The sequence below is a fragment of the Oncorhynchus mykiss genome, chromosome 15 (assembly GCF_057628025.1).
Source record: "Oncorhynchus mykiss isolate SJ-2025 chromosome 15, ASM5762802v1, whole genome shotgun sequence".
Classification (NCBI taxonomy): Eukaryota; Metazoa; Chordata; class Actinopteri; order Salmoniformes; family Salmonidae; genus Oncorhynchus; species Oncorhynchus mykiss.
Genome location: NC_143036.1, coordinates 30,095,420 through 30,122,898, shown reverse-complemented (window position 1 = coordinate 30,122,898; position 27,479 = coordinate 30,095,420). Strand labels below are relative to the sequence as shown.

Genomic DNA, 27,479 nt, shown 5'->3' with positions numbered 1-27,479 from the left:
GGCCTCTAGGACATGCACGCATGAAGGCACACACACGTGCGCACACGTGTAGGTCACACGTGTACATATTTCACTTTCACTGAGTACGACAGACATGGAAGGTACAAATAACAAAATACCTCACATTTATGTTCCAGCCATGTTGGAGTGAAGGTCACATTATTCTCAAGGGGAAGTGTTGGAGTTAAAGGGATAGTTTGTCCAAATGTTTTAATTCCCAGTAAGCAGTCTAGGCCCCCATCTTGCTGGTGTAGAGAAATGTTAGCATTTTGCCATGGCTAATGCTTAGGTCTTTTGCTCAAACAATATCAAAACAAATATGCTTGAGGCATCACTACAGACCTGGGTTCGATCCCAGGCTGTGTTACAGCTGGCCTTGACCGGGAGACCCATGAGGCAGTGCACAATTTTCCCAGCGTTGTCCGGGTTAGGGGAGGGTTGTGTTTGGCAGGGTTGTGTTTCGGAGGACGTATGGCTCTCGACCTTCGCCTCTCCCGAGTCCGTAGGGGAGTTGCAGCGATGGGACAAGACTGTAACTACCAATTGGATATCATGAAAAAGGGGTAAAAGTACAAAGCAATTGTAATGTTTTTGGAATGGAAAATCCTCCCTGACTACCTAGCTTTTATTTTGGTGATTGTTAGTTCTCAAATATATGATTATTCCATGATCTTTTCGACATACTTCATAGCTGGTTTTAGTCATTTAATTTTACACTGAAAGCGTATTTAAATAAAATATATATTTCTACAGTATCATTCAAAAGTTCGGGGTCACATTCTTTGTCCATTTAAAATAACATCAAATTCCAAATCAAAACAAAGTGTATTTGTCACATGTGCCAAATACAACAGGTGTAGGTAGACCTTACAGTGAAATGCTTACTAACAGGCTCTGACCAACAGTGCAATTTCTAGGAAATGTTTTATTAAAAAAGGGTATTAGGTGAACAATAGGTATGTAAAGAAATAAAAACAACAGTAAGAAGACAGTGAAAAATACCAGTAGCAAGGCTATATACAGTAGCGAGGCTATATACAGTAGAGAGGCTATATACAGGCATCAGTTAGTCGGGCTGATTGAGGTAGTATGTACATGTAGACATGGTTAAAGTGACTATGCATATATGATATATATATATATATATATATATCTTCTTTTTTTTACCTTTATTTAACTAGGCAAGTCAGTTAAGAACAAAATAGTCCGGGTAGCCATTTGATTACCTATTCAGGAGTCTTATGGCTTGTGGGTAAAAACTGTTGAGAAGCCTTTTTGTCTTAGACTTGGCACTCCGGTACCGCTTGCCATGCGGTAGTAGAGGGAACAGTCTATGACTGGGGTCTTTGACAATTTTTATGGCCTTCCTCTGACACCGCCTGGTGTTAAGGTCTTGGATGGCAGGCAGCTTAGCCTAAGCTGATCCGAAATACAGTGTAGACATTGTTAATATTGTAAATGACTATTGTAGCTGGAAATGTCAGATTTTTTTAATGGAATATCTACATTTATCAGCAACCATCACTCCTGTGTTCAAATGGCACGTTGTGTTAGCTAATCCAAGTTTGTCATTTTAAAGGCTAATTGATCATTAGAAAACCCTTTTGCAATTATGTTAGCACAGCTGAAAACTGTTGTTCTGATTAAAGAAGCAATAAAACTGTCCTTCTTTAGACTGGTTGAGTATCTGGAGCATCAGCATTTGTGGGTTCGATTACAGGCTCAAAATAGCCAGAAACAAAGACCTTTCTTCTGAAACTCGTCAGTCTACTCCAGTTCTGAGAAATGAATGCTATTCCATGCGAGAAATGGCAAAGAAACTGAAGATCTCGTACAATGCTGTGTACTACTCCCTTCACAGAACAGCACAAACTGTCTCTAATCAGAATAGAAAGAGGAGTGGGAGGCCCCAGTGCACAACTGAGCAAGAGGACAAGTACATTAGAGTGTCTAGTTTGAGAAACAGACGCCTCACAATTCCTCAACTGGCAGCTTCATTAAATAGTACCCGCAAAACACCAGTCTCAATGTCAACAGTGAAGAGGCGACTCCGGGATTCTAGCCTTCAAGCAGAGTTGCAAAGAAAAAGCAATATCTGACTGGCCAATAAGAAGAAAAGATTAAGATTGGCAAAAGAACACAGACACTGGACAGAGGATTTCTGCCTTGAAGGCCAGTATCCCGGAGTCGCCTGTTGACGTTGAAACTGGTGTTTTGCTTAACCCTTATTTGGTTACTATATGATTCCATATGTGTTTTTTTGTAGTTTTGATGTCTTCGCTGTTATTCTACATTGTAGAAAATAGTAAAAATACAGACAATCCCTTGAATGAGCAGGTGTGCATTTTTTGGGGACAAAAAATGTGTCCAAATCTTGTTCTTCTTACAGGGTAAGGAAACCAATACGCCCTTTTTGTAATTTGGGTGAACTATCGTTTTAAAATGGCAATGGAGGTAAAACCTAACCTTCATTCACCTGTGACTTTCAAGTGGGCTGAAAGTGATCTATTACTTTCAAATCATATCTGCTCTTTCTTAAAGAAGTTAGATTTGTCCTCTAGATGTCAAAAACTCTTCAACTCAAACCAACAGCTACAGTCAGATAGATTTCACAAATCGAGTTACATTATATAGTTCTTTATGTCAATAAAATGTACCAACCATGAAATAATTGCGCAACGTTGTGTTTGTTTTATAAAGGGAATTATTTCGATAGGCTACATTACTTCAAGGATTCCTTTACATTTTGTATTCAATGTGGGCTCAAAAAATATATTCTTAAGTAAACATCAACGGCTGTGTCCCAATTCCATTTCAATTCCAGTCAATTCAGAAAATAAACCAAGGGCCTCTTGAGCAGTGCAGCGATCCAAGGCACTGCAACGCAGTGTTGCAGCGTCACTACAGCCTGGGGTTCGATCCGGGAGTCCCATAGGGCGGTGCACAATTGGCCCAGCATCGTCCGGATCAGGAGAGGGTTTGGCTGGGGGGGGCTTTACTTGGCTCATCATGCTCTAGCGACTCCTTGTGGTGGTGCCAGGCGGCTGCAAGATGACTCGGCCGTCAGGCGAAAGGTGTTTCCTCCGACACATTGGTGCGGCTAGCTTCCGGATTAAGCGAGCGGGTGTTAAGAAGCGCAGCTTGGCGGGTCATGTTTCGGAGGACGCATTACTAGACCTATGCCTCTTCTGAGCCCGTTGGGAATTGCAGCGATGAGAGAAGATCGTAATTGGATCGCAATTACAACAACAATTGAAATGGAATTGAACCCAACCCTGAAGGACTCTGGTCAAAGATAGGGCACTATATAGGGAATAGGGTGCCATTTGGGACACTCGCCAAGCTTCCGGAAGCATACAAAACGTCTTTATCCAGTATTTCTACAGCCCCATGGCCTTGACCCATTATGGGTACTTATTGACAATCTCTTCCCTTTAAATCTGGTATACGAGAAGGGGGAGGGGGGAGCACATTCAGAATGGTGAGGAGGACATTCTCAGGGACAAACGCACGCACATACACAAGAGGAAAATAAAGCCGTAACTCATGCATACTTTGTTTAGAAGAGAACTCATGTTAACATCCCTTGTCTCAAACACACATGCTCACCCCCCACTTCTCCCCATTCGTCCCTCATTCCATCAGCCAGCTAGTCAGTCAGTCAGTACGGTTTGATGCAGTGTGTGTTTCTAACTCTGAAGCTGTATAATCTGCTCAGCTCATCTGAAATGGGAGCCCAGTGGCAGCTAGCAGCTAATCCTATTACCTCCTTGTGTGATGTAAGAGTGGCAGTAAGAGGAGAGGGAAGGGCAGTAAGGGGAGAGGAGAGGAGAGGGGATCACAGAGGGACAGCTGGAAAGACAGATTGGGACAGGAGGGCTTTTTTTGGACTGTATGGGGACACACATACATTGGAGCTGATTGGACCAACTGCCACCAGTCAGTGGGACACACCGTCACCAGTCAACACAACAGCACTGGAGCTGTGAAACTCCTAATGCTTCAAACAGTGATATAACTGCTGCCATGACTAGTTTCTGTTCCGGTAGACTGGCTAAGAAAATACAGTTGCCCTATTCCTGCCATAACTACCATTATTGGTACTACGGCTATGGTTCAATATGGTTCAATCAACTCATCCCTTGAAAGGAGCAATCTGGGACTAGTATATGCATTTTAGAAATTGTGTATACAGTGCCTTGCGAAAGTATTCGGCCCCCTTGAACTTTGCGACCTTTTGCCACATTTCAGGCTTCAAACATAAAGATATAAAACTGTATTTTTTTGTGAAGAATCAACAACAAGTGGGACACAATCATGAAGTGGAACGACATTTATTGGATATTTCAAACTTTTTTAACAAATCAAAAACTGAAAAATTGGCCGTGCAAAATTATTCAGCCCCTTTACTTTCAGTGCAGCAAACTCTCTCCAGAAGTTCAGTGAGGATCTCTGAATGATCCAATGTTGACCTAAATGACTAATGATGATAAATACAATCCACCTGTGTGTAATCAAGTCTCCGTATAAATGCACCTGCACTGTGATAGTCTCAGAGGTCCGTCAAAAGTGCAGAGAGCATCATGAAGAACAAGGAACACACCAGGCAGGTCCGAGATACTGTTGTGAAGAAGTTTAAAGCCGGATTTGGATACAAAAAGATTTCCCAAGCTTTAAACATCCCAAGGAGCACTGTGCAAGCGATAATATTGAAATGGAAGGAGTATCAGACCACTGCAAATCTACCAAGACCTGGCCGTCCCGCTAAACTTTCAGCTCATACAAGGAGAAGACTGATCAGAGATGCAGCCAAGAGGCCCATGATCACTCTGGATGAACGGCAAAGATCTACAGCTGAGGTGGGAGACTCTGTCCATAGGACAACAATCAGTCATATATTGCACAAATCTGGCCTTTATGGAAGAATGGCAAGAAGAAAGCCATTTCTTAAAGATATCCATAAAAAGTGTCGTTTAAAGTTTGCCACAAGCCACCTGGGAGACACACCAAACATGTGGAAGAAGGTGCTCTGGTCAGATGAAACCAAAATTGAACTTTTTGGCAACAATGCAAAACGTTATGTTTGGCGTAAAAGCAACACAGCTGAACACCCAATCCCCACTGTCAAACATGGTGGTGGCAGCATCATGGTTTGGGCCTGCTTTTCTTCAGCAGGGACAGGGAAGATGGTTAAAATTTATGGGAAGATGGATGGAGCCAAATACAGGACCATTCTGGAAGAAAACCTGATGGAGTCTGCAAAAGACCTGAGACTGGGATGGAGATTTGTCTTCCAACAAGACAATGATCCAAAACATAAAGCAAAATCTACAATGGAATGGTTCAAAAATAAACATATCCAGGTGTTAGAATGGCCAAGTCAAAGTCCAGACCTGAATCCAATCGAGAATCTGTGGAAAGAACTGAAAACTGCTGTTCACAAATGCTCTCCATCCAACCTCACTGAGCTCGAGCTGTTTTGCAAGGAGGAATGGGAAAAAAATGTCAGTCTCTCGATGTGCAAAACTGATAGAGACATACCCCAAGCGACTTACAGCTGTAATCGCAGCAAAAGGTATTAACTTAAGGGGGCTGAATAATTTTGCATATCTTTATGTTTGAAGCCTGAAATGTGGCAAAAGGTCGCAAAGTTCAAGGGGGCCGAATACTTTCGCAAGGCACTGTATATAGCCATTAATTTAAAAAAACGTATAAAAGCTTATAAAAGCCTCATTCCTCCGCTGTTGTTCTTTGAATCGCGGATTGCCCCTTTAATCCCAGTGTGCTATACAACAGTAATACTCCCTAACTCCACACACTCTAACAGATCAGGCTGATGGGGGGGGGGGGGGGGGGGGGGGGGGGGGGACGACGGACGGATGGACAATGGCATCTGGATGATGAGATGTTGAGGGCAGATAAAACTGTTCCCACAGCAGGAACTAATCACTCAGAGGACAAAGTGGCCATTGCAACGGAGGGGATTACTAGCCAGCAAGACCAGCAGCGGCACCACCACCCCACCCTGACCGAGTAGCATCACCACTCTCTTCTCTCCCCCATTATGCTTGCTGAGCAGCGGCCTTAACACTAGCTGTCTGCTAATATTACACAAGGATTACCCCCTCCAACTTCAGGGATTAGGACCATCTAGACTGTGTCCATTGGCTGGCCAGTGGTGGATGAAGAGGGTGTTTGTGTATAAAAGAGATTGTGTGATGGGGTGAGTGAAGGCGTGCGTGTGTGTGTGTGTATAAGGGTGTGTAAGAAAGAGAGAGTTGTGCATGTGTTTGGGGGGGGTTATGTAATGTCAAAGACATTGATCTGTCAGTAGCCATCCGTCAGACCTTTTACGAGGTTTAAGGACAAACACACACACCTCTCTCACACACAAACACACACACATAGTATATGACAGAGGCGTTGTCAGTGTCAGAAGAGATTTAATAGTTTGAGAACAGAACAGAAATCCCCTCTCGTCTCAAACCCTAATGGCTGCTGTAACGTCTCATGAGCTGCAGTGCCCCTGGTGGCCAGTATGTTACACTACAGCATCCAGCAGATGGAGGAGTCAGTTGTTCTCTCTCTCTCTCTCTCTCTCTCTCTCTCTCTCTCTCCTGCTGCTGGAGGAACTTCAGCTTTGAGTGCTCTTTACTGACAGGACACACACCCTCTTTCTCTCACTCACTCACTCACACACACACACACAGACCGGTGCTGTCGTCTGCAGGGTTGCCATGGTAATATCGAGTGATTCCTCTTCCGATCCTTGAGTGGAAAAAAGGTAAGACCGTGGTCAGTGAGAGGAAATGAAATAGGAACAGGGAGGAACACAAAGGAGATGGTTATCTCTTTCCATCTCTCTATAATCATTTGACATGAGTAGGGCCCTGTGTTTTGGTTAGTCATGTCACATGGCCTTTTCCAGAAATGAGAATTGGGCCACAAGTGAAAGCAATTGTCTGAGGATGGTGCTGGACCATCTGACATAAAAAGAAAAGGCGACAGTTTAAAAGAAGGTTCAAATTCAGGTCATCTGGCATGATTAACCAAAACACAGGGCCCTAGACATGAGATGACATGAGCTTTGAGGAGGACACGCCCAGTAGAGGCGGGGAGGGGGGGGGGGGCTCTGCCCAGTGTGAAGGCTTGGAGGGTCTAAATGATTGACAGGAGAGGGTCATAACAATGGCAATGCATGCTGTGGTGGATTGTCAAGTAGCATGTCATCAATCATGTGTTTTGTCATCTCATCAAATAGCCGAATAGAGCAGGTTCACCTTGCAGTGAAATGCTTACCTACAAGCCCTTAACCAACAATGCAGTTTTAAGAAAAAACAAGTGTTAAGAAAGTATTTACTAAATAAACTGAAGCAAACCATAAATAAATTAAAAAAAAATAATAATAGAAAAGTAACAAATAATTAAAGAGCAACAATAAAATAACAGTAACAAGGCTATATACAGAGGGTACTGGTACAGAGTCAATGTGCGGGAGCACAGGTTAGTCGGGGTCATGGGTACATTTGTGGGATTCCCCTGACTGTCTGTCTGGGCGGTGAGGCGTCGGGAAGTGGACATGTTGATGCTGTGAGTGATGACAGACAGGGTCCCCTGCAACAATGACACTGTTAGATAATAGTTCTCACATCCTCAGCAAAGCACACACGCACTCATCAGCAATACATGCATGCATGTCCGCGTGCGTGCCTGCGTGTGAGTGAGTGTATGTGAAAGAGAATGGGAGACATAGAGAGAGGTTGTGTGTGAGAGAGATAAAGAGAGAAAAGGAGATGGAAAGTGAGCGTGGAGACGGAAAAGAAAGCAAAGAGAGAAAACGAAAGAAAGAAACAATCAGAGAAGCGTTACTGTATCTACTCTGTGGAGCCACCTAAAATGCCAGTAAACAAGATGCCACATGGCCGCCATCTTGTGATCATGTTTGTTTGCAGGGCATTATTGTGGTACCCGTGCATGCTTAATTTCCTTCATTACACTCTTAGGGGGAAAAAAGTGCCAAGTAGAACCATGTTGGGTTCTTTGGTTTGGTGCAAGGTTGAAACCTTTACAGAGGGTTCTACCTAGAACTCTCTATGTAGGGTTCGTCATAGAACCCCCAGCACAAACACAGACATTGAAACAAACAATTCTGAAAATCAACCTGTAATGGAGCATGCTGGGAAATATGATAATGATCAAATCAAAATCAAATCAAATTTTATTTGTCACATACACATGGTTAGCAGATGTTAATGCGAGTGTAGCGAAATGCTTGTGCTTCTAGTTCCGACAATGCAGTAATAACCAACAAGTAATCTAACTAACAATTCCAAAACTACTGTCTTGTACACAGTGTAAGGGGATAAAGAATATGTACATAAGGATATATGAATGAGTGATGGTACAGAGCAGCATAGGCAAGATACAGTAGATGGTATCGAGTACAGTATATACATATGAGATGAGTATGTAAACAAAGTGGCATAGTTAAAGTGGCTAGTGATACATGTATTACATAAGGATACAGTCGATGATATAGAGTACAATATATACGTATGCATATGAGATGAATAATGTAGGGTAAGTAACATTATATAAGGTAGCATTGTTTAAAGTGGCTAGTGATATATTTACATCATTTCCCATCAATTCCCATTATTAAAGTGGCTGGAGTTGAGTCAGTGTCAGTGTGTTGGCAGCAGCCACTCAATGTTAGTGGTGGCTGTTTAACAGTCTGATGGCCTTGAGATAGAAGCTGTTTTTCAGTCTCTCAGTCCCAGCTTTGATGCACCTGTACTGACCTCGCCTTCTGGATGATAGCGGGGTGAACAGGCAGTGGCTCGGGTGGTTGATGTCCTTGATGATCTTTATGGCCTTCCTGTGACATCGGGTGGTGTAGGTGTCCTGGAGGGCAGGTAGTTTGCCCCCGGTGATGCGTTGTGCAGACCTCACCACCCTCTGGAGAGCCTTACGGTTGAGGGCGGAGCAGTTGCCGTACCAGGCGGTGATACAGCCCGCCAGGATGCTCTCGATTGTGCATCTGTAGAAGTTTGTGAGTGCTTTTGGTGACAAACCAAATTTCTTCAGCCTCCTGAGGTTGAAGAGGCGCTGCTGCGCCTTCTTCACAATGCTGTCTGTGTGAGTGGACCAATTCAGTTTGTCTGTGATGTGTATGCCGAGGAACTTAAAACTTGCTACCCTCTCCACTACTGTTCCATCGATGTGGATAGGGGGGTGTTCCCTCTGCTGTTTCCTGAAGTCCACAATCATCTCCTTAGTTTTGTTGACGTTGAGTGTGAGGTTATTTTCCTGACACCACACTCCGAGGGCCCTCACCTCCTCCCTGTAGGCCGTCTCGTCGTTGTTGGTAATCAAGCCTACCACTGTTGTGTCGTCCGCAAACTTGATGATTGAGTTGGAGGCGTGCGTGGCCACGCAGTCGTGGGTGAACAGGGAGTACAGGAGAGGGCTCAGAACGCACCCTTGTGGGGCCCCAGTGTTGAGGATCAGCGGGGAGGAGATGTTGTTGCCTACCCTCACCACCTGGGGGCGGCCCGTCCAGTACCCAGTTGCACAGGGCGGGGTCGAGACCCAGGGTCTCGAGCTTGATGACGAGCTTGGAGGGTACTATGGTGTTGAATGCCGAGCTGTAGTCAATGAACAGCATTCTCACATAGGTATTCCTCTTGTCCAGATGGGTTAGGGCGGTGTGCAGTGTGGTTGAGATTGCATCGTCTGTGGACCTTCAACTTCCGGCGCCGACAGAGATGGCCGCCTCGCTTCGCGTTCCTAGGAAACTATGCAGTTTTTTGTTTTTTTACGTGTTATTTCTTACATTAATACCCCAGGTCATCTTAGGTTTCATTACATACAGTCGAGAAGAACTACTGAATATAAGATCAGCATCAACTCACCATCAGTACTACCAAGAATATGTTTTTTGGATTCCATGCAGCGACCCCAAAAAAAAACAACTCCGAAAAAGAGGGAAACGAGGCGGTCTTCTGGTCAGACTCCGGAGACGGGCACACCGTGCACCACTCCCTAGCATTCTTCTTGCCAATGTCCAGTCTCTTGACAACAAGGTTGATGATAGGTGTGGTTTTGAGGGTTTTACTCCCTTCTTGCCTTCCAAGGAATATTCAAAGAACCCTTTCTTCCAAAAACGGTTCTTTAGGATAAAAAATATTATTGGTTGAACTCTTTGCCTAACAAAGAACCCTTGTCTTCCATAAAGAGTTCTTAGGAGCAAAACTCAAAACTATTCTTTGTAGAAACCTATCCCTCCTCAAAGAACGCTTTTGGAACCCTTTTTTCTAAGAGTGTAGGACTCGGTTATCTCGGCAGTGTCATCGTATGTCCGTGTCCTACTAAATACATGATTACAGGCTTGATTTGTGCTGGGTGATATACTGTTTGTTGCTGTTGGCTGTCTCCTTTAAGTCAAATGTGCAGGCAGGCAGCCAAACACACACACACCACACACGCACACATACACCCTGCATCTCAAACAGAGGAGAGAGAGAGAGAGGTCTTGGAGTGGTCGAGACATAGCCAGGGGACTTAAACCATGCCCTGTGGTTGAGGTGGGAGACCAAAATTCTCACTTATTATCCTAAGGATAAAACAAGCCATCGCATGGACAAACAAACTCCATAGATCAGTAGTGGGATGGTTGAAAGATGACAGGAAGAGGAGGAACAGAAGAGGAAGGTAAGGGAGGACACAGGACGGTGACGTGGATACAGATGGCATCGTTTGGAAGTTCTTGTCTTGATCAAAGAAGAACTGAAAGACCATTCCCACTGACCACACCCTCCGAGCCAGGAGGGGACTAAAAACAGTTCAAACACAAGACAACCTGTCCTGTGCCCGACCAAGCAGAGTCCCATTACAGGCAGACAGACAGACCAACACAAGCAAGTCTAGTACTGTCTGATTGCCTAGCCTACCACTGCAGTTTCAGAGTCACTGCACACAGACACTCAGAGGACTCCTAGTGGCCTGCCTCGACTCCCACTGCCAGGCTCCGAGTGCTTCGTGGCACGGCTACAGCCGTTATAGCCCCAGTCCTTGCATGCACACACATAGTTCAGTCCTTCGGGGCACAGGCTATGGCAGGGTGATAACTTCAGCTGTGACACCAGTCATATTCCCAGAGCTGTGGCTCTAAACTGCTAATTGGAGGAAGTTGATTTGTCCCATGAGAGGAAGTAAGGAGTTGATGAAAGACCTCCTGGGATACATATCCGCCACCAAATGGCCCCCTGCGCTAATGCAGGGTGGTTTATGAAGAGACGACGCTACACAGGCAAACACACACCCTGCATCTAAAACTGAGCAGAGGAGAAAGAGCGAGAGGCCCTGGGGTTGCGTTTAATGAAGCTGACCTGAAGGTCAGGGAGCTGACTTCAACCATGTGCTGTGGTTGGAGTTGTGGGGCCCAACGATTCTCACTTATTTATCAGAAGGATACATCAAATGCAAATGGGCAAACAAAGTCCAGAGAGTAGTGGTGGGATGGTAAAAAAAGATCACAGGAAGAGGAGGAGGAACCGGAGAGGAAGAGGAAGGTATGGAGGACACCAGACGGTGATGAGGATACAGATTAGTGGTGCGCGAGGTCAGCTGTTTGTTCACCCGCCCGCAATTACTAATAATCCATCCACAACCGCCCTACTATATGTGGTAGACCCGACTCTCTGGCTTGACCGGTTGTAAGAAAAATACTGAAGCTGTGAAAACGACCCCAACGTCTTTCTGCTAAGATTTCACTTCGGCTTCCGTGCATATTTTATGTGGTTGAAATACTATCAAGGTCCATGATGCTTTTACGATGAAGACGGCACCTCTACAGATGGTGTCTAACTGAGCATCGCATTCTCTCAAGATGCAGAAATAAATAAATCATATTTCTTCACTCCTGTTCCCAAGTCCAAATGTTGCCTACATTTGGTGAATAATTTTACTGCAAGAAATGCTTAGATCTGCAGTATTTATTAGTAAGGCTATAGCCCTATTCACACGAGACTAGTATTACCAGATAACTTTGTCTTATCCCAGAATGTGGGTTATTCCAGAGGCGCGATATTTTTGAATTATACATTTGGCGATGTTCAATTAATTCGCACAAAACATGTAAACAAAAGCATTCACTGTGAAAGTTGATAGATGTAGGCCATTCATATATAGGTTAAGCGCAGCCCTTTGTTCAATTTATCGAAACCGGTTATTGTTTTCTTTGCTTAAACCGCGAGCAACACTTGTCAAACTCAGACATTTCTCTCAAAGCACAGGGATGTCGATTTGCACGGGACGAATATTATCAAAGAACTTTTGCCAGAAAACAGTAGGTTATGCTGGTTAGTCAATGTCCAGATATCCGTTTCCATTTAACCCATCTAAACAGCAGGCTACAGTTCCCTTGACGTGCCCTGGGCCTCATTCATAACACAGCCGGCACTGCTAGCATCCTCTCTTACCACTTCATCAAATCTTTTCCAAACATGACTTTTCTGGCCCTCCCTTTTCTTTATTTTCAACAGCTTTTGTGTTATTGAATTAAACTTCGACAATGTCCTTTTTTCCCTCCGTGGATTTTGACGTGAACTTCTTCTGCCCTTCCCAAAAGCATTATTTGGAGATTGGCTGTAAAGGCTATTTGGCACACATACAGTTAAACCCTCAAGTTTAGGCTCATGCAGTAATACCAGATGGCCTACAATAATGAAAGAAAAACCTCAAGGTAGCCTATATATATTGCGCAATAATTATACATTTATGGATTTTCGAAGGTATTGTTTCTCTACATTCAACCCGCCCGCCACGCACCCGTCCCTTGAGTCACACAATATTTAATGACCCTAACCCCATCCTGCCTGCGTCATGAGTCCAGGAGTCCACCCGTATCGTTGGTAGTTCTTGTCTTGATCAAAGAAGAACTGAAATACCATTCCCACTGACTACTCCCTAACTACTCCCTAACCCTAACCCAAGCCAGGAGAGGACTAAAACGTTTAAAACACAAGGCAACCTGTCCTGTGCCCGACCAAGCAGAGTCCCACTACAGACAGACAGACAGATAGACAGACCAACACAAGCAAATCTAGCACTGTCTCTTTGCCGGGCTCGAAATGTCACTGCAGTTTCAGCCTCACTGCACACAGACATCATTCCTAGTGGCCTGCCGTGACTCCTGAGTGCTTTGTGTCACCGTGAAAGCCATCACAGCCCCCCCCCCCCCCCCCCCCCCCACACACACACACACACATAGTTCAGTCCTTCGGGGGCACAGGCTATGGCAGGGTGATAACTGTGACAACAGTCATATTCCCAGTGCTGTGGCTCTAAGCTGCTAATTGGAGGAAGTTGATTTGTCCCATGAGAGGAAGTAAAGAGTTGATGAAAGACCTCCTGGAGAAAACAGATAGCCCTATGGGACACATCCGCCACCAAATGGCCCTCTGCGCTAAAGCGGTGTGGTTTATGAAGAGACGACACTAGACAGGCAAACACACAAAAAAGGGTTCACGGATAGGTTAAAATGAATTGAAGCCGTCGCACAGGTTCTCTGCTCTTTGCTCCTGTCTCATATCATTGCTCTCCTCTGCTGATGAGGGTGATGAGAGGTTCTCGCAGCGTGAGCCAAGGTTCCTCCCAGCACAACCGATGCTGACCTCTAACCTCTCCTCTGGCGGTCCCGTGTGGCTCGGTTGGTAGAGCATGGCCCTTTTGTGACGTCAGGATCGTGGGTTCGATTCCCGAGCTGGGGTTACCAGTACGACGATGTATGCACGCACGACTGTAAGTCGCTTTGGATAAAAGACTCTATATATATTAGGTGTGTTGTTATTGTACCTGCGTCTCTGTGTCCCCCGCAGAAAGCAGTGTTCACGACGGAAGCAATGGCAACGATGGCAGCGTGTGTGGCAGTGACTCCACCTTCTACAGGCAGAGTGAAGGTACACAACCCCATATAGGTGGTGTCCTGGTCAAAAGTAGTGCACTACACAGGGGATGGGGTGTCATTTGGCATACACCCATGGAAACCAACAAATGAATAAGCATCATTTGTAGCATGTATATCCGTTTCACCAGGCTAGCACATTACATATACCCACCGCATGACACAGCATTATCGTAGGGGGTGTTGTACTACACACCCACTGCGTGGTCCTCTTGGTCAAGAGGTCTGTGACCCTCCCAGTCGGCCACGTGTGTGAATCACCACAGCCCTGACATTAGCCTGTAAACAAACCACTTTGCTCTGCACAAGCAGATATATCTGTAATTAAATCTGCTCCTGAAGGGCTGCAAGTAAATGTGTGTGTGTGTTTGTTTGCAGGACACAGCATGGCAGAGACCCTCACTGTTGCCCTGCGTGTTGCTGAGGAGGCCATAGAGGAAGCCATCGCCAAGGCAGAGGAGTTTACTGACAGCTTGGTGAGACAATAGTCCTTGTGTGTGTGTTTGTTTCCCTCTCTCTATTTCTCTCTGTCTCACTCTCTCTTTCTCTCTGTTTCGCTCAGATTCAGATCAGCTTTATTAGCATGAATGACAAGGCCACTGTTGCTAAAGCGACGTGAGATAATGACAACAATAACAGTAAAAAATAAGTCATTTCTTCTCTCTCTCACCATGTCTCTTTTTTATTTTGGTTTTGGTGCTTGTTTTTCTGTAGTTCTGACCAGGCTTTGATGTCTCTGTGTTGCAGGAGAAGCAGAATGAGGCTCGCTACCTACGGGACCACAAAGAGGAGCTTATAGAGGAACTTGCCACGACCATCGTACAAAAAGTACGTTTAGAGTCTGGTGTGGAGTTTTCGGTCACATCTAACATTGCCCTCTCTCTCTCGCTCTTGCTCCACTCCTCTCCTTTCCTCTCCCAGATCATCCAGAGGAGGAAGCGTTCAGAGATGCAGACAGAGTATGACTTTGTTTGGCCCCAGAGCCAGGGCCAGCCCCAGGGCAGTGAGATGTCCTCCCCCAGCCAGCCCCCTCACAGCACCCTGGCCCAGGCCAACCAGGCCCACCTCAAGAGTTCCTATTCCCTCTGGGTCAGTCTGGTTAGGAAGCCCTCACTACACTACACTACCTTACACTACGCTACCATGTACTAAGCTATGCTACACTACGCTACCATGCTCAACGCTACGTTACACTACGATATGCTATGTTTCACTACACTACGCTATGCTATGTTACACTGCTCTACAGTACATTACACTACAGTACAGTACAGTACATTCTTAGGGCTGCAATCCCGTGAACGGGATCGATATGACAACAGCCAGTGAAAGTGCAGTGCGCCAAATTCAAAACAACAGAAATCTCATAATTAAAATTCCTCAAACATACATGTATCTTATACCGTTTTAAATGTACTCTTGTTGTTAATCCCACCACAGTGTCCGATTTCAAACAGGCTTTACAGTGAAAGCACCACAAACGATTGTTAGGTCACCACCAACTCACAGAAAAATTCTGCCATTTTTCCAGCCAAAGAGAGGAGTCACAAAAAGCACATATAGAGATAAAAAATAATCACTAACCTTTGATGATCTTCATCAGATGACATTCATAGGACTTCATGTTAAACAATACATGTATGTTTTGTTTGATAAAGTTTATATTTATATAAAACATTCTCGGTATACATTGGAACGTTACGTTCACTAGTTCCAAAAACATCCTGTGATATTGCAGAGCCACATCATTTTACAGAAATACTCATTATAAATGTCGATAAATACAATTGTTAGACATGGAAATATAGATATACCTCTCCTTAATGCAACCTATGTGTCAGATTTCAAAAAAACTTTACAGAAAAAGCAAACCATGCAATAATCTGAGACGGCGCTCAGAAAAATATAAAAATATCCGCCATGTTGGAGTCAACAGAAATCAGAAATAACACTATAAATATTCCCTTACCTTTGATGATCTTCATCAGAATGCACTCCCAGGAATCCTAGTTCCACAATAAATGTTTGTTTTGTTCGATAATGTCCATTATTTATGTCCAAGTAGCTACTTTTGTTAGCGCGTTTAGTACACAAATCCAAACGCTCGTGCAGGTCCAGCCGAACGTGGGACATAAACTTCAAAAAAGTTTTATTACAGGTCGAAGAAACTTGTCAAACTAAGTATAGAATCAATCTTTAGGATATTATCATAAATCTTCAATAACGTTCCAACCGGAGAATTCCATTGTCTGTAGAAATACCATGGAACGCAGGTCGCTATCATGTGAAATGCGCATGACCAGGACCTGGCTGTCTGCCAGACCACTGACTCAAAGAGCTCTCATCCGGCCCCACAATACAGTAGAAGCCCAATTCAGGTTTCTAAAGACGGTTGACATCTAGTGGAAGCCTTAGAAAGTGCAACATAACCAATATCCCACTGTGTATTCAATAGGGGCTGGGTTTTTATGTTTAAGTCAAATGTTTGGAGCAGTATTTCTCAAGTAAAAAAAAAATTGTTGTCTCATGTTGACTGACAACATTTCATTGAAGAATCCCGTCCATAGTTTCCACTCATACTAGGAGTAGTTCTATTGACCAATCACCTACAAAGGGGCGTATACTTTGTCTACTCAACTACGACTTGTTGTGTGCTTGAACATCTGAAAATAAACCCTGCTGAACACCAAAACTAACGAAAACGTAACCACAATTTGTCATAATATGTGCATGAACTGTTTTGAGTGGGAAGCATGCGAGAAGCTTAAGCTCCACTACCTACACTACCCTACCCTTTGTCCTGACCATTTGACCTGACCCAGGAAAAACTGGGCCCTTAAATATAGCCTGTAGGTAGGGCCTGGAACTTCGGGGTATGACTAGGATCCAGAGTTTTTCCCTGGTCAGGGCAGGGAATTATTGGCCTTAAGTGAGGAGATATGGGGACAGACAGGGTTGAGGTCTGGTAAAGAACAAATGTAATTACTTTAAATGTGCTGGCAGATTTTCCCATGAATGGTCCTCTACTGAGGGCTGTGTAACCTGTCACCTGTTTGTACCTGTGAGCTATACAGTAGCTTTCCAGGGAAACCTCTACACACGCGCGCACACACACACACACCTGGCAGTGTTTCACAGGGGAAGTCAGCGGGGACCTGGCTGAGATTTGTTATCGTCCCGTGTGTGTGAGGCAGGCGCAGCAGTGTGGAATCAAAGCTACGTTCCCAGCCCGTCTCCTGTCCCAGTCTGTCTGTTACACTCAACCATGATCAAAGTCCTGCAGAAATACACAGAGATTCTCCTCCACGCCCTGGCCCACAGAGGGATGGGTTCCCTTTATAAATGCTCTGCAAACACACACATCCAGGCACACACACACACACACAAAGCGTGCGCAGACACAAACACAGGCGCCCACATACACACATACATGGCGTTCACATACACACTTACTCACTCACACACACACACACACACTCTGCCTATGAATGAGCGCAGAGTGAGTGTGTGTGTGTGTGTATGTACGTCCTTAAGGAGAGATTTAGTAGTATTTGGTTGAGATTAGTTATTCATACACTGTTTTTTGTTTGTAATTGTAGTTCTCTGATACACAGATTGTAGTTCTCTGGTGCCCCCTGCAGACTCTTTATATGAATTACATCCATTGGACTGGCAGTGCATCCCTTAATGGCACCCTATTCCCTATAGTATACTACTTTGTAGGGAATCGGGTGCCATTTGGGACGTAACCTGAAAGTCAGTCTTACAATGTACCAGGATGCCGGAAGAACACAAACTCCAGTTGCCATTTACATTACAATACCTTCTGAGATTTTTCCAAACGACCAGTTCAGTTGGATCAGTGAAGACCAGGCTGTGGTCAGTGGTATCCACATTGCCACCCAAACAAACCAAGCTAATCTTTTGTACCTAAGCTGGAACTGGAGTGAGGGTGGAAAATTCCTTCCCGGAACAAAATGTTGCCACTGTGCCTGTTACATTTTAAACTTTCCTTGGCTGGTAGGCCCAAAATTCATCATTCTGTGTCACCTTTTCAGCACTTGTTGTTTTTAAAGTGTTGTAGTCTATCATTTACGTGTGTGTGTTTGTGTGTGTGCGCACAGAGGTCGCGGTCTGCGTTCTCCCTGACCAGTGACGATTCTCCAGAGAAGAACACCGAGGCACTAGTAGGGGCGGGGGGAGTTGGAGGGGTACAGGACTACGCCTCTCTGAAGAAGGAGACCGCCAGGGCCTCCTCACTGCCCAGCTGGAAGAGTGTGGACCGCCTAGACAACTCCAGTAAGTAAGACACACACTGAAACATGGATCCCTAATACAGTCGCGCACACACACATATTAGAGATGCCCAGAGCAAAATCCTCCGTATTGTCGCACAATATAACGCTCTACGCTCAACCCAGAGAGACATGTCCATACTGTCACGTTTTACATGCAAAGACACGTCAGTACTGTCACGTCTCTCTGTACAGTCAAACATGTTACATGCAACAGGACAATTCCATACCGTTGCACTCCCAGGAAGAATGCTGTGTTTGTCACCTACGTAAAGCTCTAGATATGTTTATCTGTGCCTGTATGTACAGGTGCGTCCTCGGTGCTGCAGAGCCCGGACGGTAACTGGATCGCTCTGCAGAGCTCTCAGCACTCCCGTCCCAGCCTGCTGACCAAGAGAAAGTCTCTGGTGTTCAGCGTCCTGGAGAAAGAGTCCGACGTGGTCTCGGCCTACGACGAGATGGGCCCCGAATCCGACCAGGAGGACGACAAGGGGGGCTGGGGGGCCGCGCTGCGCCAGTTTCAACGGAAACTCTCCGACGAGACGTACTACACGGACTCCCAGCACGACCCTGAGTGGACGTACACCCCGGTCCACCTCCCGGTCACATCGCCCTCCTCGGGCCAGTACACCAACACCGAGACCCTCAACTCTGACTCAGAGTGTTCCTCTGTACCCCCCACCCAACCCGGCAAACCCCTCCAGAACGTAATGAAGAAGACAGGCCCTAACCAGGACCCGTATCTTCATCCCCAGCAAGCTCAGTACCACCATCATCAGCATCAACACCAGAAACTCCCTTTGTACTCGCTCCACCCGGAGGCGCTGGATGTGAACTTTAACCCCAAGGTGACTGGGGACAGTGGGCAAAGCAACCACGTCAGGAGGTCGCGGAGACGCAGGAAGAGCAAGAGGGAGCTGGCGGGGAACCAGGCCCACGCACAGACACACACACAACCCCTTTATTCGTCATCTGCACAGGTGGGAGGACATTCACTCACAAAGCCTTGAGGAAGGTTTTACTTGCAATGACTGTGATATGTGGTTGTCTTATCTAGCTTGGTTGAATGCACTGACTGGAAATCTCTCTGGCTGACAGTGTCGGCTAAACCACAAAAATGTCAATGTGGTGCCCCCCGGGTGGCGCAGTGGTTAAGGGTGCTGTACTGCAGCGCCAGCTGTGCCATCAGAGTCTGGGTTCGCGCCCAGGCTCTGTCGTAACCGGCCGCGACCGGGAGGTCCGTGGGGCGACGCACAATTGGCCTAGCGTCGCCCGGGTTATGGAGGGATTGGTCGGTAGGGATGTCCTTGTCTCATCGTGCACCAGAGACTCCTGTGGCGGGCTGGGCGCAGTGTGCGCTAACCAAGGTGGCCAGGTGCACGGTGTTTCCTCCGGCGCATTGGTGCGGCTGGCTTCCGGGTTGGATGTGCGCTGTGTTAAAGAAGCAGCGGCTTGGTTGGTTGTGTATCGGAGGACGCATGACTTTCAACCTTCGTCTCTCCCGAGCCCGTACGGGAGTTGTAGCGATGAGACAAGATAGTAGCTACTACAACAATTGGATACCACGAAATTGGGGAGAAAAAGGGGTAAAACATTTTTTTTTTTAAATGTCAATGTAAATCTCTTTGCAAATCTCTTCACATTGGCAGTAGTAGGTACAGAGTTGTTTTAATCACCTTTACTACACCTCATTCTAGTTGTTATAAATCTCAACAACAACAACAGAAAAAAAAAGTGTAGTCTTTTAGTCAACCCTCATGAGACTGTTGTGAAACATTAGTACACCACTAGGTGGCAGGAAAGGACAATGCTTTTTCATATGGAAGGAGATAAGCATGAAGGTCTCCCTATTGCTCTCTCTTTCATTCTGTCTTTCTCTGCATCTCCGCCCGTAGGAGAACAGTTTCCTGCTGAACGCCCTGCTGAAGAGTGGCATGAGTGAGGAGATGCCTGGGCCTGACGTGGGGCCCGTGCCCGAGACCTCCTCTGCGGTCATGACCCTCGAGCCCAAGAACCAGGATACTGTGGCCCCTAACTCTGCGGCCCCCAGCTCCCTTAACTGCATGGCCCCTGCCCCTGGCCCCCTGTCCCCCAGCAGCTCTGGGCCCGGCTCGGGAGACACACTGGAGCAGAAGCTCTACTCCAAACTGGGCCAGCTGGTTGGACGAGCCAGCAGCGAGGAAGTAGCAAGCTCGTCCGAGGATGAGCCAATCAAAAGTCCCGTAAAGAGAGACAGAGAAGGTGACAGACAGAAAGAGAAGCTGAGGCAGATTGAGAGAGAGCGAGATCCCCAGAGACAGAGTGAGAGACAGAGCGGTAAAAGTAGGGATAGGACGAAGCGAGAGACGTTTGAGTCAGTGAACGGGCCGGAACTGAAAAAGAGAGAGCGACTAAGGGAAGGTCTGACATTGAGACAGGAGGAGAGAGTGAAGGAGAGGAGGTTGGAGAGAGGAGGAAAGAGTTTGGAAGAGAAAGTAGATGGCAGGGAAAATAAGACAGTGGAGAAGAACAGGCAAAGTAAGAGACTACAGAGGAAAGAGGTGGACAGAGAGACTGAAAGAAAGGGGGAAGAAGTGGAAGACCGAAACGAAAAGACAGGATCCACGCCCTCCTCGCCTGCAATTACCCCATCTATCCAGGAAGGGATGCTGTGTGACGGACAGGTGAGCAGAGAGAGGCAGAATAGGAGGTCTTTCTTTCATATTTAGCTTTAGCCATAGAGTTGGAAAGAGGGCCAAATCTAAGGATAGGGATATGGATACTTGGATAGGGATGTTTGGCCCAAAGCCTGTTTTAGCATGGGAAAAGATAGGAGATGAGCTCTTTAGTACATCTCTATGGCTTTAGCCTATCATACATGACCTGTATGTCCTGTTTGTGTCGTCACCTAAACACCGCAGGCGGCTACCCTGAGTTATCTTTCCTCTTATCTTAAACTCTCTGTTTCTCCTTTATCTCGTTTCTCTCGGTCACTCCTTTATTTTCCCTCCCTTTCTTCTGGCTGTACCTTCTACTCATCCCGAACCTCTTCCTCCCTCCTCGCCTACCCGTTCTCACCTCTTCTCTCATCCACATCTTTCTGTGCCATCCGTGTCCCACATCTGTCTTTCTCCCGTTTCTCTCGATATCTCTCCCCCCCTGTCTCCCTTTCTCCTTTGTCTATCTGTCCGTCCATCTGTCCGTCCGCGCATGTCTGTCTGTCATGAGAGACAGAATGGGGTGGAACTACAGCAGAGGCTACAGTTGCTCTCCTCTCTCTTACAGCAGGTGAGATTTACTGTCTCTATAATACAGTCAGTCAGGACATCACACATGCACACACACACACACACACACCTTGTATGCGACATGACTAACCACAGTCCCAACCTTAACATTCACGTGATGCAACCCCAAAACAATCAAATTAATCAGATTTCTGTGGTGGACAACACACACTAACACACACACACTGCGTCTATCTGATGATTCACTTCTTACAATTCTTAGACACTCTGTCACCAGTAAGGTATCATCAAGTGAAACATGGTTGTTTTGTCAGGGGCCATCGTGATATTAGTCACGCTCTCTCTCTGATTTACGTCAGTTGTGTCGTAAAAAGCACCCTACTTTTAACCAGTGCGTGTAGGGAATAGTGTACCATTTGGGACGTAGGTTTGCTCTTATCTAGATGTGGTCTATTTTAGGGACTTCTGGACACAATCAGGTATAATTGTTATTCAAAGCCACTAGATGGAGCCATGAGTGAAAAGCTGATGGTGCTGTATTCAATTTATTGTACCCTGATGAAGACAGCTTGGCTGTCGAAACGTTGGTATTACATTTTTGCGTCTGAGCTCCTAGGGTGTGCGGCTCTCTTTTATTTTCATGCTGTATTCAATTTAGACATAAAAGGCCGACTGCATTAGCTTGTACCCTTACGGAAAAACCACATGATTTCATATGTGGAAATCACATTATTTCCCGTGAAATTGTCACGTTTTGCCTAATGTCTCATTTTATTTCACATGTGGATTTGCACGTTATCACATAACCTTTCACATGCCTGCTGCCATTCCTGAGCAAGCTCTGTACTGGTGGTGCCCTGATCTCGCAGCTGAATCAACATTAGGAGACCGTCCTGGCGCTTGCTGGACATTCTTGGGCGCCCTGAAGCCTTCACAACAATTGAACCGCTCTCCTTGAAGTTCTTGATGGTCCGATAAATGGTTGATTTAGGTGCAATCTTACTGGCAGCAATATCCTTGCCTGTGAAGCCCTTTTTGTGCAAAGCAATGATGATGGCACGTGTTTCCTTGCCGGTAACCATGTTTGACAGAGGAAGAACAATGATTCCAAGCACCACCCTCCTTTTGAAGCTTCCAGTCAGTTATTCGAACTCAATCAGTATGACAGAGTGATCTCCAGCCTTGTCCTCGTCAACACTCACACATGTATTAACGAGAGAATCACTGACATGATGTCAGCTGGTCCTTTTGTGGCAGGGCTAAAATGCAGTGGAAATGTTTTTTTGGGGGATTCTGTTCATTTGCATGGCAAAGAGGGACTTTGCAATTAATTGCAATTCATCTGATCACTCTTCATAACATTCAGGAGTATATGCAAATTGCCATCATACAAACTGAGGCAGCAGACTTTGTGAAAATTAATATTGTGTCATTCTCAAAACTTTTGGCTACAACTGTACACACAATACCCCATAAAGATGTACTTCCGGCGCCGACAGAGATGGCCGCCTCGCTTCGCGTTCCTAGGAAACTATGCAGTGTTTTGTTTTTTTACGTGTTATTTCTTACATTAGTACCCCAGGTCATCTTAGGTTTCATTACATACAGTCGAGAAGAACTACTGAATATAAGATCAGCGTCAACTCACCATCAGTACGACCAAGAATATGTTTTTCGCGACGCGGATCCTGTGTTCTGCCTTTCACCCAGGACAACGGAATGGATCCCATGCAGCGATCCAAAAAAACAACTCCGAAAAAGAGGGAAACGAGGCGGTCTTCTGGAGTCTTTGCTTCACGGAAACATGGCTCACTGGAGAGACGCTATCCGAGGCGGTGCAGCCAGCGGGTTTCTCCACGCATCGCGCCGACAGAAACAAACATCTTTCTGGTAAGAAAAGGGGCGGGGGCGTATGCCTTATGGCTAACGAGACATGGTGTGATGAAAGAAACATACAGGAACTCAAATCCTTCTGTTCACCTGATTTAGAATTCCTCACAATCAAATGTAGACCGCATTATCTACCAAGAGAATTCTCTTTGATTATAATCACAGCCGTATATATCCCCCCCCCCAAGCAGACACATCGATGGCTGAACAAACTTTATTTGACTCTTTGCAAACTGGAATCCATTTATCCGGAGGCTGCATTCATTGTAGCTGGGGATTTTAACAAAGCTAATCTGAAAACAAGACTCCCTAAATTTTATCAGCATATCGATTGCGCAACCAGGCGTGGAAAAACCTTGGATCATTGTTACTCTAACTTCCGTGACGCATATAAGGCCCTGCCCCGCCCTCCTTTCGGAAAAGCTGACCACGACTCCATTCTGTTGATCCCTGCCTACAGACAGAAACTAAAACAAGAGGCTCCCACGCTGAGGTCTGTCCAACGCTGGTCCGACCAAGCTGACTCCACACTCCAAGACTGCTTCCATCACGTGGACTGGGACATGTTTCGTATTGCGTCAGATAACAATATTGACCAATACGCTGATTCGGTGTGCGAGTTCATTAGAACGTGCGTTGAAGATGTCGTTCCCATAGCAACGATTAAAACATTCCCTAACCAGAAACCGTGGATTGATGGCAGCATTCGTGTGAAACTGAAAGCGCGAACCACTGCTTTTAATCAGGGCAAGGTGACTGGTAACATGACCGAATACAAACAGTGCAGCTATTCCCTCCGCAAGGCTATCAAACAAGCTAAGGGTCAGTACAGAGACAAAGTAGAATCTCAATTCAACGGCTCAGACACAAGAGGCATGTGGCAGGGTCTACAGTCAATCACGGACTACAAGAAGAAATCCAGCCCAGTCACGGACCAGGATGTCCTGCTCCCAGGCAGACTAAATAACTTTTTTGCCCGCTTTGAGGACAATACAGTGCCACTGACACGGCCTGCAACGAAAACATGCAGACTCTCCTTCACTGCAGCCGAGGTGAGTAAGACATTTAAACGTGTTAACCCTCGCAAGGCTGCAGGCCCAGACGGCATCCCCAGCCGTTCCCTCAGAGCATGCGCAGACCAGCTGGCCGGTGTGTTTACGGACATATTCAATCAATCCCTGTACCAGTCTGCTGTTCCCACATGCTTCAAGAGGGCCACCATTGTTCCTGTTCCCAAGAAAGCTAAGGTAACTGAGCTAAACGACTACCGCCCCGTAGCACTCACTTCCGTCATCATGAAGTGCTTTGAGAGACTAGTCAAGGACCATATCACCTCCACCCTACCCGCCACCCTAGACCCACTCCAATTTGCTTACCGCCCAAATAGGTCCACAGTCGATGCAATCTCAACCACACTGCACACTGCCCTAACCCATCTGGACAAGAGGAATACCTATGTGAGAATGCTGTTCATCGACTACAGCTCGGCATTCAACACCATAGTACCCTCCAAGCTCGTCATCAAGCTCGAGACCCTGGGTCTCGACACCGCCCTGCGCAACTGGGTACTGGACTTCCTGACGGGCCGCCCCCAGGTGGTGAGGGTAGGCAACAACATCTCCACCCCGCTGATCCTCAACACTGGGGCCCCACAAGGGTGCGTCCTGAGCCCTCTCCTGTACTCCCTGTTCACCCACGACTGCGTGGCCACGCACGCCTCCAACTCAATCATCAAGTTTGCGGACGACACAACAGTGGTAGGCTTGATTACCAACAACGACGAGACGGCCTACAGGGAGGAGGTGAGGGCCCTCGGAGTGTGGTGTCAGGAAAATAACCTCACACTCAACGTCAACAAAACTAAGGAGATGATTGTGGACTTCAGGAAACAGCAGAGGGAACACCCCCCTATCCACATCGATGGAACAGTAGTGGAGAGGGTAGCAAGTTTTAAGTTCCTCGGCATACACATCACAGACAAACTGAATTGGTCCACTCACACAGACAGCATCGTGAAGAAGGCGCAGCAGCGCCTCTTCAACCTCAGGAGGCTGAAGAAATTTGGTTTGTCACCAAAAGCACTCACAAACTTCTACAGATGCACAATCGAGAGCATCCTGGCGGGCTGTATCACCGCCTGGTACGGCAACTGCTCCGCCCACAACCGTAAGGCTCTCCAGAGGGTAGTGAGGTCTGCACAACGCATCACCGGGGGCAAACTACCTGCCCTCCAGGACACCTACACCACCCGATGTTACAGGAAGGCCATAAAGATCATCAAGGACATCAACCACCCGAGCCACTGCCTGTTCACCCCGCTATCATCCAGAAGGCGAGGTCAGTACAGGTGCATCAAAGCTGGGACCGAGAGACTGAAAAGCAGCTTCTATCTCAAGGCCATCAGACTGTTAAACAGCCACCACTAACATTGAGTGGCTGCTGCCAACACACTGACACTGACACTGACTCAACTCCAGCCACTTTAATAATGGGAATTGATGGGAAATTATGTAAATATATCACTAGCCACTTTAAACAATGCTACCTTATATAATGTTACTTACCCTACGTTATTCATCTCATATGCATACGTATATACTGTACTCTATATCATTGACTGCATCCTTATGTAATACATGTATCACTAGCCACTTTAACTATGCCACTTTGTTTACATACTCACCTCATGTATATACTGTACTCGATACCATCTACTGTATCCTGCCTATGCTGCTCTGTACCATCACTCATTCATATATCCTTATGTACATATTCTTTATCCCCTTACACTGTGTATAAGACAGTAGTTTTGGTATTGTTACTTAGATTACTTGTTGGTTATTACTGCATTGTCGGAACTAGAAGCACAAGCATTTCGCTACACTCACATTAACATCTGCTAACCATGTGTATGTGACAAATAAAATTTGATTTGATTTGATTTGCTGTGGTTTTTGAACACTTCTCATGTGATGATATTTCACATGAAGTTTCACGTGGATATTTTTCACATGAGATTTCACAGGTGATGCCCTGCAAATGAAAATGTGTCGTTAGGATGTCTCCGGAACATCACGCAGTCGCAGTGTTTTCAACTTACATATTTGACACACTTTGACATACTGTGCTTTCAGGAAGTATTCACACCCCTTGACTTATTCCACATTTTGTTGTGTTACAGCCTGAATACAAAATGGATTAAATTGAGATTGTTGGTCACTGGCCTAAACACAATACCCCATCATGTAAAAGTGTAATTATGTTTTTAGACATTTTTACAAATTAATGAAAAGCTGAAATGTCATGAGTCAATAAATATTCAACCCCTTTGTTATGGCAAGCCTAAATAAGTTCAGGAGTAAATATTTGCTTAACAAGACACATAATAAGTTTCATGGGCTCACTATGTGTGGAATAATAGTATTGAACGTGTTTTTTGAATGACTGCCTCACCTCCGTACCACACACCCATCTGTAAGGTCCCTCAGTCGAGCACTGAATTTCAAACTTGAATTTCAAATTTTAAAATCTCACAAAGAAGGTACCTATTGGTAGATGGGTATTTTTTTTAAAGCAGACATTGAATATCCCTTTGAGCACAGTGAAGTCATTATCAATACACCGTGTCACTAAAACGATACAGGCATCCTTCCTAACTCAGTTGCCAGAGAGGAAGAGAACTGCTCAGGGAATCACCGTGAGCCCAATGGTCACTTTAAAACAGTTTGCGTTTAATGATTGATCAACAACATTGTATTTACTCCACAATACGAACCCAATTGACAGAGTGAAAAGAGGAAATCCTGTACAGATAAAAAAAAAAAATCTAAAACGTGCATCTGTTTGCAACAAGGCACTAAAGTAATACTGCAAAAAATGTGGCAAAGCAATTCACTTTTTGTCTTGATTTGGAGCAAATACAATAAAATACATTACTGAGTACCACGCTCCATATTTTCAAGCATTTTGGTGGCTGCATCATGTTATGGGTATGCTTGTAATGGTTATGGACTGGGTAGAAGAAAAACAGAATGGAGCTAAGCACAGTCAAGAGTCTAGGAAAACCTAAAACATAAATCTACACTGGAATTGCTTACCAAG

At 45.7% G+C, this 27,479-nt stretch overlaps 1 protein-coding gene across 4 annotated transcripts in view; it reads left to right on the top strand.

Annotated features, from left to right (window-relative positions):
• myripb (myosin VIIA and Rab interacting protein b) overlaps positions 1-27,479 on the top strand; it is a 172,090-nt gene that overhangs the window by 130,813 nt on the left and 13,798 nt on the right. For 2 of the 4 annotated variants that reach the window (XM_036944256.2, XM_090199850.1), the window contains 6 exons: positions 13,881-13,961; positions 14,345-14,442; positions 14,714-15,055; positions 18,091-18,265; positions 18,571-19,241; positions 20,157-20,924. In XM_036944256.2, the coding sequence (XP_036800151.1) occupies positions 13,881-13,961; positions 14,345-14,442; positions 14,714-15,055; positions 18,091-18,265; positions 18,571-19,241; positions 20,157-20,924 (2,135 nt within the window). Of the gene's footprint in view, positions 1-13,880; positions 13,962-14,344; positions 14,443-14,713; positions 15,056-18,090; positions 18,266-18,570; positions 19,242-20,156; positions 20,925-21,468; positions 21,529-27,479 lie in introns of all 4 variants that reach the window. The other 2 variants (XM_090199851.1, XM_090199849.1) reach the window with 2 other exon arrangements.